General features: G+C 36.1%; 1 protein-coding gene across 3 annotated transcripts; it reads left to right on the forward strand.

Moving 5' to 3' along the window:
- The first annotated feature begins 2,343 nt into the window (after window positions 1-2,343).
- On the forward strand, window positions 2,344-9,674 carry LOC105794565 (regulator of G-protein signaling 1). Of its 3 annotated transcripts, none has more exons than XM_052628463.1 (12): window positions 2,344-2,660; window positions 2,846-2,966; window positions 3,055-3,118; window positions 3,185-3,269; window positions 5,860-5,933; window positions 6,378-6,569; window positions 6,760-6,848; window positions 6,981-7,219; window positions 7,413-7,537; window positions 8,184-8,305; window positions 8,416-8,630; window positions 8,921-9,674. In XM_052628463.1, exons 1-11 carry the CDS (start codon window positions 2,581-2,583, stop codon window positions 8,623-8,625), a joined length of 1,401 nt encoding a protein of 466 aa, XP_052484423.1. In that variant the 5' UTR covers window positions 2,344-2,580; the 3' UTR covers window positions 8,626-8,630; window positions 8,921-9,674. The 3 variants fall into 3 exon arrangements, with proteins under 3 accessions (XP_052484423.1, XP_052484424.1, XP_012479255.1); XM_052628464.1 differs by having other exon boundaries at window positions 8,928-9,673; XM_012623801.2 differs by lacking the exon at window positions 8,921-9,674 and having other exon boundaries at window positions 8,416-8,714.
- Window positions 9,675-19,123: the final 9,449 nt, after the last annotated feature.

A 19,123-nucleotide genomic window follows, 5' to 3' on the forward strand; every position in this document is an offset into this window, starting at 1 on the left:
AGTTGATGTTATTCTTGGGATTAAAATAACCCGAGATGAAAGCACTATAGCTTTATCACAATCACATTACATTGAAAATGTGCTTAAAAGTTTGATCTTTTCAACTGTATACCAAGGATCTACACCCATGGATCCTCAATTAAAATTAGTATCTAATGCTGGTAGGAAAATTGATCAATTGAAATATGCAAGTCTAATTGGTTGTCTTATGTACATAATGACTTGTACAAGACCAGATATTGCATATGCTGTTGGAAAATTGAGTAGGTGCACAAGTAATCCAAGTAGTTTGCATTGGCAAGCTTTGAATAGAGTACTTAGGTACTTAAAGAAAACTATTAACTATGGATTGTGTTATAATGGATATCCTCCAGTTTTATAAGGGTATCCGGATGCTAGTTGGATTACAAGTTTGGAAGATCATGCATCTACTAGTGGATGGATCTTCATTCTTGGTGAATGAGTCATTTCTTGGGGTTCCAAGAAACAAACATGTATTACTGATTCCACCATGGCAGCAGAATTTATTGCATTAGCTGCTGCATCTAAAGAAGTAGAATGGTTAAGAAATTTGCTTTATGATGTACCTTTATGGCCTAAGCCAATTTCACCTATTTCTATCCGTTGTGATAGTGAGGCTACTCTAGCAAAGGCATATAGCCAAGTATATAATGGAAAGTCTAGACATATTGGATTAAGACATAGTTATGTCCGGCAATTAATCTCTGATGGAGTGATCACTATTAATTATGTGAGGTCAAGTGAAAATTTGGCAGATTCTTTAACAAAAAGTCTTGCTAGAGATGCAGTAAAAAGGACCTCAAAAGGGATAGGACTCAAGCCTATTAATTAGAGTCACCCATGATGGAAACTCGACTCAACGCTTGGTATAACGTCAAGTCTTGAGTTCAATGAGACAAAGTACATCATTAGTATGTGACTGTTAGCACTATAAATAAATACATCCTAAGATTAAAGTGCTAGGTACCCGTAATGATAAGGGAAGGATGAGTAATGTACTCTTAATGGACCCATAACATAAATATGTTAGAGTGTTATAATTACGGGAACACTTTTGATGGGATCCACCTATGTGAGTGGAAGTGTGGCCGCTTCTAGGAGCTTAAGGGCTTGGCTCTGACAGCACTCATGAAAAAAGGACATAGACACATGGCCATAATAGTGTCCCTAGATACTATGCATTGACCGATGTTGAAATCATTGTGTGAGATGTGTTTAGTTAATCAAATGGAATAGTTGGTTCAAAGCTTAGTCTACCATGCAATTTCGATTAACTTTAACATGTTTTCACTAAGTGAAGGTTCAATCGTAAGACACCTTTATTTATGCAAATTGATTTCCAAGAATATCAAAATCTAAATATGTTGAAAATGGGGAAGATTGTTGGAATATTTTCAAATATTTATAGTATCCCAATAACTATAAATGAGCGGGTGTAATTAATAAAAGATAAATCTTTTGGTCATTGGTCAAAAGTTATATCATTTGATTTTTTTAAAAGAATTATAACTATTCAAAAATATTATTTGAATAGTTACAAAATTAAATGAATAATTATTATTTATTTATTTATTCATAAAGACACCTATTGAAAGATGTCTATATGAAGAGACATGAAAATTCCTATAAATAGGAATGGAATTTCATTTGGAAACCATATCAACAAATTCTAATATTATTTCTTCTCTTCCTTCATTTTCTAATATTATTAGATTATTCTATAAAGTATTACTGCAGAAATCCTTTGTAGAAATTGAGTTTTTGTTATACATTACTCAGTGCATAGTGGACTATTCTCGTAAGTGCAAAACACAAATAGTCATTGGCTTCATTGTATCCTCGAGGTTAATTTGCTTGGAACTCATTTGCACACTGAAGATAAGTGGGGGCGAATATAACCTTAAAAATAGTGGCTTGATACACGCCTTGGAGTCTTGTCCTATTTTTCTTTTCTTTTCGAGTTCTGATCGTGTGTTCGAGATTTTCCTTACCGGAGTTTTGTACTAACAATGTATACAAAATTAAATTATACTGGTATAGTTTAAAATTGAAAATATTTCAAGTCATTTCACCACCATTGCTTTGATTTTAATGAAGCTCCATAATGCATACTATTAAACTCAATACTCATGATTGTCAAATTAACTAAAAAAATTCATAATTTTGAAAATAACTTTGGAAGAAAGCTACTTTGATACTTGTTGAAGTAAAAGGACAGAGTAAGAAAGCATCGGCGAAGTTAAAAAGTTCAATAAAAGAAAGATATGAGACAAGCAATGGAGCTGATCATTGCTTACGGAAAAGTCACGTGTATATGTTACAGACACGGAAGTAAAAATTTGGGAAGTCCTTGATTTCGGTAAATATTGCTTTGGCTTGATCATTAGTCAAACAAAGCCCTCACGTGGGAAATGGAAACATGGCGACTCTTTGGCCAAGAAAACGAGGCCACTGCCGTGTTTTTCCCACCCAAAGACTAATCAAACCTTACTCTTTTCTTTTCCCCGCATCTAATTCCTTAATTTGATCTTCTATCAATCATATGTTGAAGAAAAAACGATGGCAAACTGTCCCGCCGTTCATGGTGGCTACCCCTCCGATTATGTTGCTGTTTCCATAGCCATCTTCGCCGTGATTCTGTACCTTCTTTTGAATCTTTATTAAGAGCCCCATTTTTTATATCTCATAAAAATTTCATATCGAAGTCAAAGTTCATTCTTTTTTGTCTTTAGATGGGTAGTTTTGCACTGTCATCATCTATTCGATGTTATGCCTCAGTGGGATTATTTTCTTTTTGAAATTGTGCCTTTTTCTTTTTCTGCAGACTTATTGTGAGGTCAAGTTTCCCGTTTTTGATACACAAAGTTCCAGGTGCAAGAGGCAGTGCCTTTTGGATTCCAGTCATTCAAGTTGTTGCCAGCTTCAACTTCCTGTTATCGCTTGTGGTAAAGCAATATAGACTTCAATTTCCTTGTTATTTATATATCTACAATGAATGACTTCATTAAATTGTTAACCATACGCTTTTTACAGATGGCTGGGAATTTCCTCAAGTACAAAAAGAGCCACTGGTGGTTGTCTTGCTATGTTTGGGCAGGTTTATGGATCTCTAAATTACTTTATATTTTTCCATGACATTGTCTGAAGTATGTTTTGGTTTCAGTATGGGTTGAAGGTCCACTTGGATTTGGTTTGTTGATGAGCTGCCGCATAGCACAGGCCTTTCAACTATACTATGCATTTGTCAAGTAAGTGGATATTCTTCTACTTGGGAGATTTTAAGACAGACTGTAAATAGACAAATGATAGAACCATGTTGGTTAAATTGTTTAGGAATGCTTGATCCTGTTAATTTTTAGGTGAAATGTTTCAGTTAGGGGTGAGCATTCGATCGAATCGAATCGAAAATTTTCGAGTTAATTGAGTTTTCGAATCTCATTTTATCATCCTAACTTTATTTGAAGTTTTCTCGAATCGAGTCGAGTGAGATGAAATTCGAATCGAATCGAATCGAATATATTTGTTCGAGTTAAATTTTAAAAAATAATTTTAGGTCCTTATAACCACTGCCACCCATCGTAATAAAATTTGTCCACCTTAATCAAATTTTTTATTAATTTTCATCACCTCATAATTTATTTATTAATTTTTATATCTTGGTTAGCTTCTTTGCTTGCTTAGTTGTTTCAATTATCTTGATTCTTGTCACTATGTATTTTGGAATTAAAAATATATTAAATGTAAAATATGATTTTTAATAAAAGTTATGTGAAATTGATACCAATATAAAATTTTAACACAAATATTTTATGGCATAATTAATAATTCAATTTTAATATAAATATTAAATATGACTAAACAATTCAATAATATAAATAATATAAAATGTGAAATTTAATTTAATAATATAAATAGTAGATATAAATAAAATTATTACTATTTATGTTTAGTGATTTTTATTTTGGATAATTTTGATTTTTATTTGAGAGTAATGGGTGAGAAGTAAAAGTTTAGGGGAAAATAAAAGTTTTGGGGAATAAAAGTTTGAGGAAAGTAAACAGGGAGTAAAATTTTGGAGGAAAATATTAAAAAAAATTGGAGGGGGGAGGGTTTGGGGTAGATGAGAGGTGGGATGGGAAGGGAATAAAAGTTTTAGGGAAAAAGTGGGAGGGAGTAAAAATTTTGGGAAAAAATAAAAGATTTTGAGGGTTTTGGGGAGTAAAATTTTGATGGGAAATGAATTTTGGGTAGATTGGGGGGTTGGGAGAGTAAAAGTTTTAATGGAAAAGTAAAAAAGTTGGGAGTTTGGGATAAAAATGTAAAATATTATAGTTTGACATTCGAATTATTCGAATTCGAAAACCCAACTCGATTCGAACTCGAAATTTGAAAAAAAAATTCGAGTTGATTCGAATAACTCGATTAACTCGATTCGTTTAACTCGAAATTCGATTTTTATTTTATTTTTTCGAGTCGAATCGAATTTTGCTCACCCCTAGTTTCAATCATGGGACTGCTATAATTTTTTAATCAATAAGGGGACGATTTATTCACATATTATTGGTGCAATTTTATATTCTGGAATCACTTTCCCATGTTTGGATAAAAAAAAAATACTTTCAGTTTGTTATGTGACATTACCAATAGTGTCAAGATTTGATATATAGGAGTCACTCTTAATATCGGTAATCTTACATTGTGAGATTTTTACAATTTTACACTTTGATTCTTTTACTTAAACCAAAGCTAAACTATAATAAAAACTATTGAATCAATATTTTCAATTTTTGATATATTATTCAATTAACATTTCAACTATATATATTTATTATAAGTTTAGTAAAGTTAACATTTTGTCTATTGCATTGTGCCTGAAATGTTATTTTTATAACAATTTATTATTTCTTTTTATCATTTTAGTCAAATTTACCTTTAAACCATAACAAATAACATATTTTAATTCAAAAAAAAATTCTTTTTCTTTTCCTTGTCACTTTGATCAAAATAGAAGCCCTTAGCTGCTTATAGCTCCTCCCCATTTCATTTTATTTGTTTGAGAAAAATATATGAAATTAATTTACTAGATAAACGTATTCATTTATTAGTAAAATAAAATACTATAATGCTACATTTGGTAAGAGTATTATTTTCTACATGTTTTTGTACATGAGTTAGCAATAAACTAATTACAATTGATAATTTTAGCCAATGACTTGTTTTTGGCAAAGGAAAACTTTTGCTTATTTTGAAGAGGTCTTATTTCTTACAAGAGTTTTTGCTCATCCTTCTAATTTCAAATTAAAATTTGTACTAATTATTCTTTATTTTATGTCTAACTATTTTAACATGTGTATTAAATAAGTTTTTTCCTCGTGTTATTACACTAGTAACCAAACGTGTCATAAATTTCAACCTTTGTATAGTTAATAATAAAAAGTAGCAAAGTTGTATGAGGATAATTTAGTAAAATATGTTTTTAAGGTAATCTTACATTCCATCAACCAAATAGAAAAACCTTACATTTCAGTCAAAATTGAAGAGGATATTGTAACACAATTTGTAATATGCAAGTAATCTTACATTTCAATTATCCTATTACTAAAGATGATCTTACATTTAGTGAATCAAACACTCTCTGAATTTAACTGCAATTTTCTACTCCGAGACTTTGCCATTGAGCAAATTTCTACTCAGTCTGATGGTTTATCAGAGATAATGCTGCCAAACCACAAGTTTTGTATCACATTGCAGTATTAATTGTGGCAGAGGTGATGTTATCTGTTTAAACATTCCATTTTAGCAAAAATTGGTTAGTTTATGTGTTATCGCATATTTCAGGAGGCGTTTACCACCAGTCAGATCTCATATTTTTCTTCCACTAATTGTCTTGCCATGGATCGCCGGTGCTGCAAGTAAGAATCTTAGAAACGTACCAATTTCATCAAGTTGGACAGATAGCAACACTTTCTCCAAAAGAGTTGTTTCGTTTGTTTATCTAGACATATTTATACAGTTATCAGAGCCAAGAGTCAACAGATATCTTGAATTAATATTTGCAATTGTTGTCTACAAATATTACGGAGCTTAAGAATATATTTGGTTGCTTAATTCTCATTGTCCATGTCCTTAGTCATTTATTATGTTCATAATGTTAACAAATGCATGAAACTTATAAACTACCATGCAAGAGTGACAGGTTCAAATAGCACTGCTGCACTTGAGTTATTCTCGCATCCAGTAGATATTTTCTTATTGACGTTTTGTAACTTATGGATCTTATGATAATTATTTTGACTCCTTTTTGCTCTTAACTCCAATGTGATTCTTATTTTAACTGGAGGTTTACTGTTCTGTAGTTATTCATGTGAAGAAGCCTCTCAATTGCAGATGTCACCTGCAAACTTACTGGGTAATAGCTGTAATGTGTCTCCACGCGTTGTATGTAGCTGCTTTGGTTGGGTTCACTGGGGCAATTCGGCATATAGAGTTCAGGTTTGATGAACTCAAAGACCTGTGGCAAGGAATACTTGTCTCAGCCTCACTAATTGGTACATGTTTATCTACGTTTCATTTGGTCTGCATGTCTATATTATATTATCATCACTGGTGATAAAGGAAACAGGCTTTAGTGTGACAAATAATGATACAATGTATTATTCGGATTATTTTGAATGATATCTCTGTCATTTAACTATGTTGACCTTCATTTCCTTTTTCATGCTCCTTTGTTTTTCTCAGGACTTTGGGTTTCAGCTTACATCTTGAATGAAATTCATGATAATATCTCATGGCTTCAAGTCACCTCCCGATTTATCCTTTTATTTACGGTATGTTTGTTATTGATTTATTCCTTAGCCTCTTGGTTAGCTTGTCTGCATCATTAGACAGTTGAGATAGAAGTAATCCGGAGTCTTATGTTTTTCGTGTTTTTGCTAAGATGGTTCAGGTATGTTTCGCAGGCAAGCATTCTTGTACTGGTTTTCTTTTCCATATCAATTTCTCAGCCTCTGCTCACACAAATCAGCTTCATAAAAAGGGAACCTATAGAATTCAAAACAATGTGTCAAGCTCTGGGGATACCAGATAGCGGACTGCTATTGCATAGAGAACAAGCTGTTGTCATCGATCCTAATGAACCATTGGATAAGCTTCTTACTCACAAAAGGTTCCGTCAGTCTTTTATGGCATTTGCAGACAGGTACTTCTTACGTTCCCAAAGCTCCACTTGGTTAGAGTTTGACAAAAGTTTATTTTATCCAAAGAAAAATAAAGAGGGAATGGTTTTCCCTGAAATTTTTTCTTCACTGTTATAAACCAAAGAACACATTATTTACGACCTTAAAAGATTAAAAGAAATTTTAAAATTGAATATTGTTTTGTCTTGATCGCAGTTGTTTGGCTGGGGAAAGCGTGCATTTCTTTGAAGAGGTGCATGAGCTTGGCAAAATTCCGATAGATGACCCTGTAAGAAGGATCTACATGGCAAGACATATTATTAATAAATACATAATTGCAGGTTTGTTATTTTATTTTTCAAGAAACCACTGCTTAAATTTAATTTTTTTTTATTGTTTCTCACTGCATTATTTTCGGTATTAAGCCTTGTGCTATGGAGAAGTTCATATAACTTACGAAAACATCTTTGCTATCCTCCAAATATTAGTTATTTTCTCCTCTCAGAACATTTCTTCACTAGCAGGATATATTAATACATGGTTCAAAATTTAATGTACATTTCGAGCTCCATCTTTTAGAAAGCTTAAGTTCCGAGGGGTGATGTTCTGTGCTAAATTGAGTCATTGAGATATTTTGACATGCAAACTCTGAAAGAAACTGGTGTAACCCATTTTCAAGTTCCGGCCCGAGGATGAGCCGCGCTAGCTATTAGTAAAACTACGATTACCTAACATAGATTTCATGCGTAATTAGGTAAACATATCGTTGACGTGCATATATTTGTACTTGAAATTGAAGCATGATTTGATTCATAATTAGGTAAAATAGTCAACAATCACTAAGGGATGAGTGGTCTGGTATTAATCTCCCATGAATATTTCATTCATAATGCTCGGATCTCGACCTTTATATTTCATCTGTGACTTCATGTTTGCTTAATAATTGCCATGGTCTTATTATTTAACCTTGGGCAAACTATCCTGCAGGTTCAGCAATGGAAGTTAACATATCTCATAGAAGCCGGCAAGCGATTTTATCCACCACTGATCTAACACATCCTGATCTCTTTATCAATGCACTAAATGAACTTATACAGTTGATGAAAATGGTGTGTGTTTCTTTACTTAGCATATGTAAATCAATAATTATTATTAGTGGTTAATCCATTAAATTGACTCATAACACAGTTCATTCATTTTTATGTATTTTATACTATAGAACTTGGCAAAAGATTACTGGTCATCCATGTACTTCCTCAAACTCAAAGATGAAACCAGTGTGAGATCTAACGGCTATGAAATGGAACAGATGAGTGGAGCATATAGTTTCTCACCCAGGTTGAGTTGTGTTAATGCTTTTGATGATCCCTTTCACCAGGACCATTTTTCAAGTGGCTCAAGCCAAGATGTTCATCATCCCTACCAATAATGGAAGTAAGCTTTGTAAATTATCATTCTATTTGAATGTAAATTCACTTCACAAATGAGTTGAATATTTCATGTATGTTTTTCCCTTTACTTTTTTTCGTTTATTCATCAAACTCAATATAACATAAATGTTAAAATCTTTATAATATAAATTATTGATCTGTTGAAAGTTATATAAATATAAATTATTTTAAGCTCAATAGATATTAAAAAATACATAAATACGAGACAAATATATGAATTACCATTGTTACATTTTTTCTATCTATCAACTATATATTAATGATAATTGTTAGGATTTAGGAACCGTAGGCCCAAATGACCTAATAGGATCCAGATCTCCGACACGGAAGAAGAATGTTCGCCTACAGGCATAGTTCGCTGGGGACCCACCCTGTTGGAATGCTAGATGTTCACAAAGATAACTTGCACGGGAAGCTCACGAGGAGAGCTCGCATAAGTCTCGCAAGAATGAGGTCGTGAGTTATGTCCACAGAAGAGATCGCGAGCCTTGCAAGGGATCTCCGCTCGTGACTAGCAGGTACGAGGCTCGTTGGAGAAGTCAGTCCTAAGATAAAAAAGGACCGCGTGCTCTGCAGACACACGTCCAATAAGCCAAGGGATGCCTAAGGAATGTCAGTACCATCGACCCCAATACTGAGACAAAATAGTGAGTACTATTGTAAGCTGTAATAGTAGCAGTAGGAACATGTATAAATACGTCTATGTTTCCCTTAATACGATACGAAACAAATATTACTCAACAATTGGTGCGGTGTGCGTTGACTTCACCAACCTGATCAAGGCATGCCCCAAGGATAGCTTCCTCTTGCCGTTGATAGATCTCCTGGTTGGCGCCTCCGCTGGGCACAAGTTTATGAGCTTCATGAATGCTTTTTTGGGCTACAATCAGATCCTGTTGGACCGTGATGACCAAGAAAAGACAACTTTCATCACCGAAGAGGGTCTCTTCTGTCATTGGGTCATGTCATTTGGACTAAAAAACGCGGGTGCAACTTATCGAAGGTTGGTAAACAGGATATTCAAGGAGTAGATAGGTCGCGGCTTGGAGTTGTACGTAGATGACATTATGGTAATAAGGGTAAGTATTCGATCAAGTCGAATCGAGTTAAAAAAATTCAAGTTAGTCGAGTTGACGAATCTTATTTTAGCAATCGAACTCAATTTGAAATTTTTTTGAATCAAATTGAATCGAGTAAAAATTTTTTGAGTTAAGTCGAGTCGAGTTAACGAGTCCTATTATTTATATTCAATGTTGTGTTTACATTGACTGATTATTTAACTAGCAAACGAAGTACAAGATTATTTAACTATTTAATGAGTAAACATTTATCAAAACAACGTAGTTTTGCTTTTTAACTTAATGGTTTTGACTTTTAACTTTAGAAATCAAAACATCGTAATTTTACCTTTTCTTATTTGGATTTTCGAATAACTTGAATTGTGTAATTATATTCGAGTTAAACTGAAAAAATTAATTTTTTATTCGAGTTGATCCTAATAACATGATTAACTCAAATAACTCGAACTATTTAATTCACAATTTAAATTTTTTATTAAGTTTTTCAAATCAAATCGAATTTTACTCACCCTTAGCTGGTAAAAAGCGAATCCATGAAAAAACATGTGCTGAACCTCTCCGATGCGTTTGCGACATTGAGGGCCCATAGCATGAAGCTTAATTCGGTGAAATGTGCCCTCAGTGTGCGAGTCGACAAGTTCCTGGGTTTCATTGTCTCAAAAAGAGGAATAGAGGTGAATTTGGAAAAAAATTAGGCCATTGCAGAGATGCCCCCTCCCTGCAAACTATAAAAGAAATCTAACACCTCATGGGCAGGGTGGTGGAGCTGAACAGGTTTATCTCCAGAATGGCAGACAAGTGCCTCCCATTTTTCAAAGTTTTAAGGAAACCCTTCTCGTAGACCAAAGAATGTCAAACTGCTTTCGAACAATTGAAACAATACCTTACTTCCCCCCACTGCTAAAGTCACCTCAAACGGGAGAAACATTATACATGTACTTAGCAGACTCAAAAGAGGCAATCGCGACTGTCTGAGTCAAGTTTGAAGGCATCCTCCAATTTTTCGATGTACTATGTCAACAAGGTGCTTCAGCATGGCAACCTCAGGTACACAGAAATAGAAAAATGCATCTATGCCCTTATCATAGTAGCTCGCAAGTTACGATCATACTTCTAGGCCCACCTAATTGTTGTAGTCACCGACCAGCCAATGAAGGAAGTGTCTGCCAAGGCAGACACCATGGGGAGGATAATGAAATGGAGCATCGAACTCACAGAGTTCGGGATAGATTTCACCCTGCGAACGGTGATAAAAGGGCAGGTGTTGGTAGATTTCGTGGTAGAATGCTCGTTCGAAAGAAGTGAAAACACGACAAGTAACATAGATTATAATTTGATGCATCAAATGGTGAAATATCTCGTGGAGATAATGTAATATGCGAACACTAACGAAAGTCAGCAATTTAATGATGGCACATTTTATGATGAGTAGTACCACTCTAGCGATTCTCATATTTTGCAAAAAAACGATACTCACTTTGCATTTTGTACTAAAATTACTTTTCATTATTGGACACCACTAATTGTAAACACACCCCTAGGAATTGCGCGCATAATAGATAAACCAAAAGGTTGGATGGTTTACGTCGATGGCTCCGCAGCCAAAATAAGATCAGGGGCAGGTGCGTTTCTGATAGACCCAAAGGGCAACAAGTGGCAATATGGGCTGTCGTCTGGATTCCAAACATCAAATAACACCGCCGAATACAAAGCGTTGATCTCTAGACTACAATTAGAGCGCCAGTTGGGTGCTAGAAACTTGACCATACACATCGACTCCTAGTTCGTGGCAAAGCAAATACATGACGAGTACGAGGTGAAAGAAGTAACACTAAAATGGTATTACACGACGGCAATCCAATTACTGGCGGGGTTCAACAAAGTCGAGGTTAAGTAGCTCTCAAGGAACGACAACATGTGCGCAAATGCTTTGTCACGGTTAGCATCCTTTATCACTATTGAGCAAAGAGAAAAAAATCCTATTCAAACACAAGGAAACGTCGAGCTACGGCGCCCCCCAAGTGCTTTCAACAACTCAAAAAGAAACATGGATGACCTCTATAGTCCACACACTACAAGGTAAAAAGGAAAGTCAAGACCGAAAAGAGTTTTCGCACCCATTACTACGACGTCTTTCTCCCTCAGAAGCTGAGTATATTATAAGAGAAATCCATGAAGACATTTGCAGCGATCATTTCGGAAGTAAATTGCTAGCGCAAAAAATACTTAGGTAGGGGTATTATTGGCCCACTATCCACAAAGACACCCAACACATGGTCCGCAAATACGATTTCTGCCAAAGAAACGCTAGAATACAACGACAACCAGTAAAAACCCTCTAAATTGCGATAGGACCTTGGCCTTTTGCAATGTGGGGGGTTGATATCCTTGGACCATTACCCATAGCCATGGCGCAGAAAAAGTTCATTATAGTAACTATAGACTACTTCACCAAGTGGATCGAGGCAGAAGCTTTGGCAACTATAAAAGAGAAGCAAGTCGAGTCGTTCATGTAGAAGTCAGTTGTCTATAGATTGAAAATACTTGACACTGTTATCACAGACAACGGTACACAAATTTAAGGGAAATTCATGAAATTTTGTATAGACCTTCAGATATTATTGGCTCAAAGTTCGGTGAAGATCCTACAAACCATTAGCCAAGTGGAGGCTATAAACAAGAAAGTTCTAACGGCTCTCAAGAAGAAGGTGGGTGAATTAAAATGGGCTTGGTTGGAAGAGCTGCCAGGAATCCCGTGAGCATTGCGAACCACACCTCACATCGCGACGGATGAAACGACCTCCTCACTCGTTTATGGCACAAAAGTTGTAATCCCCACAGAGATAAGTCTAAGATCATATAGAACACATCACTTCAACGAAGAAGCTAACTATGAGGCCTTGAGACACAACCTGGACTTAGTTGATGAGCTTAGAGAAACGACTGAAATTAGAAATGTAGTCCGTGCTCAACAAGTAGCTCGCTATTAGAATTTAAAAAACAGAGGAAAGCAGTTTCAAATAGGCGACGTTGTGCTAAGAAACACTGAAGCTAGTGTACCCGCTTTCTAACATGGGAAAATGGCTCTAAGCTGAGAAGGACCATACAAAGTGGTAAAGAAGATAGGCTATGGAGCATATAAGTTAGCAAGAAGGGAAGGCATAATAGTACGGTGAACTTGGAATGCCCGACACATCAAAAAATACTATTTATGAATACCCATCCTATGAATAAAATTCCATTCCAACAAAATTATTGTCGACAAAATCGAGGTTCGCTGGTAAAGAGCCGCGACCTCCAAAACAGTTAGCGAGAACAAAGCTCCCAGTTGTAAAATCAAGGTTCGCAGGCAAAGAGCCACATCCTCTAAAAAACTTAGCTAGAGCAAAGCTCCCAGATGTAAAATTAAGGTTTGTAAGCGAAGAGTCGTGACCTTTAAAACAGTTATCGAGAGCAAAGCTCTCAGCAGTAAAATCAAGGCTCGCAAGCGAAGAGTCATGACCTCCAAAATAGTTAGCGAAAGCAAAGCTCCCAGCTATACAACAAAAGTTCGCAGAAAAAAAATTCTAAAAGCTTCTTAAGTATGAAATAGCTCGCAAGGTTATAAAAAGTATCTTCTTTAAGTAAAAATAGTTGAGGAAGCATTGACACGAGCGACACCCTCAACAGTTGAGGAAGCAACAGTTACACCCCCAATTATCGAAGGAGGAACCGAGTTTATAGCATCACACATAACATAATGAGCCATATCCGCAGTGGCAGAGTCCTCCCTCTCCTTCACAAAAAGCTCGCCCTTCTAAATAGCCACGAAGGAGTCCCAAGCAGACCTAGAAAGATTGAAAACATCAAAACCCATCCTGCTCATGTCCACATCAGCAAGTGTATCAAAATCCATCTTGAAAACATCAAATGTGTCACAAGAAATATGGGCATGAAGAAGCAGATTCTCCTTGAACTTCTGGAAGGAGCCTAGGATGTTCTGGGATCTCTATTGGTTAGAAATTGTCAGGGCCTCATCTTGCTTCCGAAGGGTACTATCCATCTGCTATTGGTACTCCTTGTTAATCTTTTCCAGCTCAATAGAGTGCCTCGCGGTGACCCTCCTCAACTCTGCCCCTGTAGTTATACGTCTCTCTTTCTCTACAGCGAGCTTAGCTCTACACTCCTCTGCCTTCATCTCCATAATCACAATCACGTACCATCTCTTGCTCATCAGCCTTGGCATCTACGAGCTCCTTATTACGAGCCTCCGTGTACCTCAGACCAAAAGCACCAAGTTTAGATAGTAAGTGGCGTAGAGATAAAAAGAAGTCCTCATCAGCCTTAATAGGCACTCTTTTAACTACGGGAGCCATTGAAGAATTCTTAGGAGCAAGGGGAAGGGGTGTCCTCATTAATGGTAATGGGTGAGTTCGTTTGGGCAACAGTTGGAAAGCTTTCTATAGGGGGAGAATAGATGGAAGTGACTGCAGTAACAGGGCCTCCGTGATCAGCTCTTCTCTTTTGGCGATGCTCCAGTGGAGCACCACTCCTCTTCAACTCGTTGGAAGGGTCGATACGCACGGCCCCAGCAGAAGTTTTGCGCCTCTTGCAACTATTGCCTATCAAAGCATCAATATCCATAGCTTCGTTAAGCTCATGTGATATGCTGTCACTATCACTAAAATTATCCTCGCAGCCCTGATTGTCCCCTACACAATCAATAATCCTAGGATCAATAAAAGTAATTAACAAGTCAGTACCTCCTCTAACTCTCTCTTCTTACTCGAACTTAGGAAGGGCAAAGAGACGGAGCGCGATCCTACAATAATTGTAAAAGAAGTTCACAAGCTCCTCCAAATGCCCCGTCAATATCATGCCCAACTGATCAAGGGAATCATGAGGCCAAGTACTCCTTGTTGGTCGCCCACCAACTAACCGTGCGATCTTTTGCTTGTCGCCAGCCTTCCAACCATTTGGGTTGAAATCCTCCAAGTAGAATCTGAAAACATTCCTCATAGTTAGAACCGCCTCTAAAGCCAACACACGACCAGTGTGTAACCTCTGAAATTGTGGTATAGCCTCATCAGTGGCAAGAGTCCTCTAAAAGGCCTGCATGTCTTCACTAGGGGAGGACCACCTGGTTGGGAATCCAAAATCTTCGCCAAATATGTTGCGAACTTGGATATACTTCCCCCATTTCAAACGAAGATTCTTACATTGATTTCGTATAATCGCCTATACCTTCCAATGAAGGGAAAAGTTATAAAACCTTGCTGATTCCCCCACACCAATCTCTTTCAACCGGTACATGTGCTGGAAGATAGAGAGCGTTGGCATTTCACCGCACTGGCAGCTGTCGAGAAAGTATGGCATGGCTAGCCACTAGGAAAAACTAGAGAGCTGGCCAAGAGCGAGGCAATAGTTATTGAGGAGATTGCAGAAAAATGGATGCAGGGGGAGGTGGAATCCTGCCTTCAGGACGTGCAACTGGAGAAGGAAACTATCCTCAGTTGCTTCGTACACACGGTGCAACCCCAAAGGAATGGAAAATTCATAAGCAATGTGGGGAAGCTAGATTCCTCGTACAAGTAGAGCCCGCTTCATTTCCTCTAGCGTAGTAGTGCAGATATAGGGCTTCCCAGTCACAACGACTGGAGCTGGACTGACCGAGACAATCTAGTTGTGGGCTCATTTCATATTCACCATGTTTCGAGTAAAAAGAAAACATAAATGGAAACTAAGAAGTAGAAAATATTTGTGAAAATTATCTCGATTATAATTTGCAAAAAATGCCAAATAGTGAAGAAACTTAAAACCCTGAAGATCCCTTTTTAAAGAGAGGTTCCTTAAACTGTTCGGATGGCCAAAAATAGACTAACGACCCAAAAGTGAGCAAGAAGAAACAATTTGTCTCTCAACAGTCAGATGTGCACACCCAATATCTGGATTCACACGTGACAAGGAAACTGTTATGCACCACGACCCACGACGTACCTAGCAAGCTGCGTTTGAAATGGACCTAAGGTCCACCACTTTATAGTGTCTCTTAAGCCCATTAAGGGGGGACTAGATTGTTAGGATTTGGTAACAGGCAGCCCAAATGACCGAATAGGATTTGGATCTCTGACCCGGATAGACCCGACCCGAAAGAAGAATGTTTGCTTACAAGTATAGTTCGTTAGGGACCCCGCTAGAATGCTAGATGTTCGTAAAGATAGCTAGCACGAGAAGCTTGCGATGAGAGCTCGCGTAAGCCTCGCAGGAATGAGGTTGCGAGCTATGTCCGCAGAAGGGATCGCGAGCCTTGCAAGGGATCCCTGCTCGTGACTAACAAGTACGAAGCTCGCTAAAGGAGTCAGTCTCAAGATCAGAAAAGAGCGCATGCTCCGCAGACACACGTCCAATAACCTAATGGATGCCCTGAGAATGTCAGAACTAGGGACAGAGAATGTAAGTACCATCGGCCCAAACACCGAGAAAAAATAGTAGGCCCCATTATGAGCTGTAATAGTAACAGTAGGAACATGTATAAATACCCCCTACATTTCCCTTAATATGATACGAGAAAAATATTACTCAACAATAATGATACACCAATTATGGGGAAAAAATCTAAATAATAACTTATTTAAAATAAAATATGATTTGTGAGTAGTTTTTTATAGTCAAAGAATGAAGTTTATTGATACTTTGTTAAGTAATTGTTGTTACAATCGCTAGTTAAACCATAAAGAAGGAGAAAGAAATTAAAAATAGCAACAAATTTTAAACATAAGATAAGATAAGATAAAGAAATTTTTAAAAATAACAAGAATAAATAATTGTTGATCTAGGCAGTGGAGGATCTGAATTTTTTTTAGGCCGAAATTAAATTGTATATTTTTACGATGGTAAAAGTATAATTTCATCATTTTAATAGCTTATATCTTTATCATTTTTAAAGGGTTAAATCATTTTTTATCATTTTTAGGGGTCAAAGTGTAATTTTACTATTACTATTTTAAAATTTTTATAAATTATAAAAGGTCTAAATTAAAAATTTACCATTTTAGAGGGGGCCATGGCCCTCTGGGTCTTCACTACGCTCCGCGACTGGATATAGACTAGGTCAATAGTCGTTATTACACCCCTATAGTTGGTGTCGATGTCAACCACCCCAACTTAAAAAAGACGAATGAAGGAAATTCAAGGAAGTGGGTTTGGTAGAAGATCTGCAACTTGATTTGTCATATGCAAATGTTTAACTCCAAGTGATTTATTCAAGTTCACCAACCCCTACATCGAGATGCATCTAGGTCCTATCCACGGAAGCAATCATGATATGGGGGATCCAATTCAAACTCTCGTTCTCTTATAAATATCCCTTAGTCCAAGATTACCTGAACAAGAATGATATACAAGAGAAACCACTAGCCGTCACTTTGCTTAAACACCATTCTTAATGAATCTTTACATCATACACGCTGTGAACTGCTACCATAATCTATTCCAAAACCATGTATGACTTAACTGTTATAACAATTGGCGTTGTTTATAGAAACCAAAATAAAAATTTATGGCTCAACTAACCTAGAACATCCTAGGAGTGCAAGAAAATGAGGTCAACTATGAGTAGGGTGATAGTATTACTAGAAGTACAATCGCTATGGGTATGGAGATAAGCAACATGGTTATGAGAGGATGACCAATACGGTTATGATCAGGAGCAATATTATTAACAACAAACAAGGACAAAATATTACGGTTATGCTGCTTACAACCAATATGACGAATCATTGATCAAGGAGAATACTAATAATAACCTTAGGCGGAGCAGCCACTGGTAGCAAGCTAATTTTGTGTTTAATGTACTTATTTTTTTGTCAAATTTTGAATAAGAATGTTACTAATCTTGTTATTTATTATTTAATTTTTATTAGGACGCAATTGGAATGTCAAAGTTCAAAAAAAAAAGAAGCAAATTGGACTAAATTGGAATGAAAATCAATAAAATGGGCCAAATTGAAAAGTTACTGAATTGGTGGCTGATAAAATTAGATTTTGATTTTGTCAAAACTCTATAAATAGAAAAAAATATAATTTTAGTTGGTTGACTAGAAGGGAATCATGTTAAAATTAGCATATGAGAAATATATAAATACATTGTAAATGTGGCATGGAAACATACACTTGAGACTTGAATTGAAAACAATCTTTCATTTTACGTCTGTAGCTTGTTAAAGCACTTTTGTCATTTCCTTTTCTTTTTTTCTTTATTTTGGTGCAATTACTCTTTAAAGCTATTTTCCTTTTCACCTATTACCATTACATTTATAGTCATTCTTATGATTCAACAAAGCATGATTAATCTCATGCTCAACTAAACCCCATTTAGCCTTAGGTCGGTTGTAATTTTGATCGAAAATCGTGAGATGTGAACTCGCGCTAAAACATTACAACACGATATTCATTATATCTCTAGTATATGGGATAGTCACATTCGTCCCTTAAAGTTAATCCAATTTAAGCTCAAAATACACATTAGGAGGGAGTTGTTTTGGCGTACAGTTGGAAAAATAAGTCGGTCGTCCATCGTATTTGAGTTCCCGAGAACAAATTATAGTGTCCAATTGGAAAAAGCTAGTTGGGTTCCGTCAAAGGAGATAGTGATCGGATTTAAATGACCCACGCGGTTGAGGTTGTTAATTCGAGTTGGGCTTCTCTAGATTGTAAGACTATCGAGATTTTAAATTGTGGACGCGTGTTACTTGGTTAGATAATCGGTAAAGGTTGGTTTGCAAGTCGTACCGGAACCAACTACACAAAGAAAAGTTGGTGGTTGAAGTGTCCTTGATCGCTATAACCAACTTATCGTTTGGAAAGGAAAATCCTCTTTCAAGGATCGGTTCAAGTTTGAAGTGTACCAAGGCTAAGGTTAAGCCTTTACATATTTGATTTACAAATTTAATGTAAATTACTCAATTTTATTTTGCAACCTTCATTTTGTTATTATTTCATTTTATTTATACTTTTTTTTCTTTATCAACTAAATTCCCCATTTATTTATTTTTCAGCTCTACACGTACAGGTCATGGGCACAACAGTAAACTCAGGAATTTGGTCACGTAAACAGGAAAATTAAGAATCTCAGTCCCTTTCGAATCAACCCTACTACTCTATACTACTGTTTATTCAATTAAAATATAGGAAATTGTATTTGGTGGTTTCAACGCTCGTCAATCACCCATATACTATCAAAGCTATTAGAATTAACCTGATCTTGATAGAGGTAACCAGTAGTTGTAACCTCAAGGGGTCGTGAACCTAAGTGCAAAATAATACTCCACGTCACAATAGTACACTAAACTACAAGAACAACTTAAGCTCTTGTTAGAAAAATACAACCAATAGTAAGAAACCATACAATAGAACGTGT

This window comes from Gossypium raimondii, chromosome 3 (assembly GCF_025698545.1).
Source record: "Gossypium raimondii isolate GPD5lz chromosome 3, ASM2569854v1, whole genome shotgun sequence".
NCBI classification, from domain to species: Eukaryota; Viridiplantae; Streptophyta; class Magnoliopsida; order Malvales; family Malvaceae; genus Gossypium; species Gossypium raimondii.

Excerpts from the sequence above, each read along its gene's own strand:
- LOC105794565 (XM_052628463.1), top strand. The coding sequence starts at position 2,581 with ATGGCAAACTGTCCCGCCGTTCATGGTGGCTACCCCTCCGATTATGTT. Across the intron at positions 3,119-3,184 it reads GTCTTGCTATGTTTGGGCAG|TATGGGTTGAAGGTCCACTT; the intron begins GTTTATGGATCT and ends TTTTGGTTTCAG. Across the intron at positions 6,570-6,759 it reads TGTCTCAGCCTCACTAATTG|GACTTTGGGTTTCAGCTTAC; the intron begins GTACATGTTTAT and ends TGTTTTTCTCAG.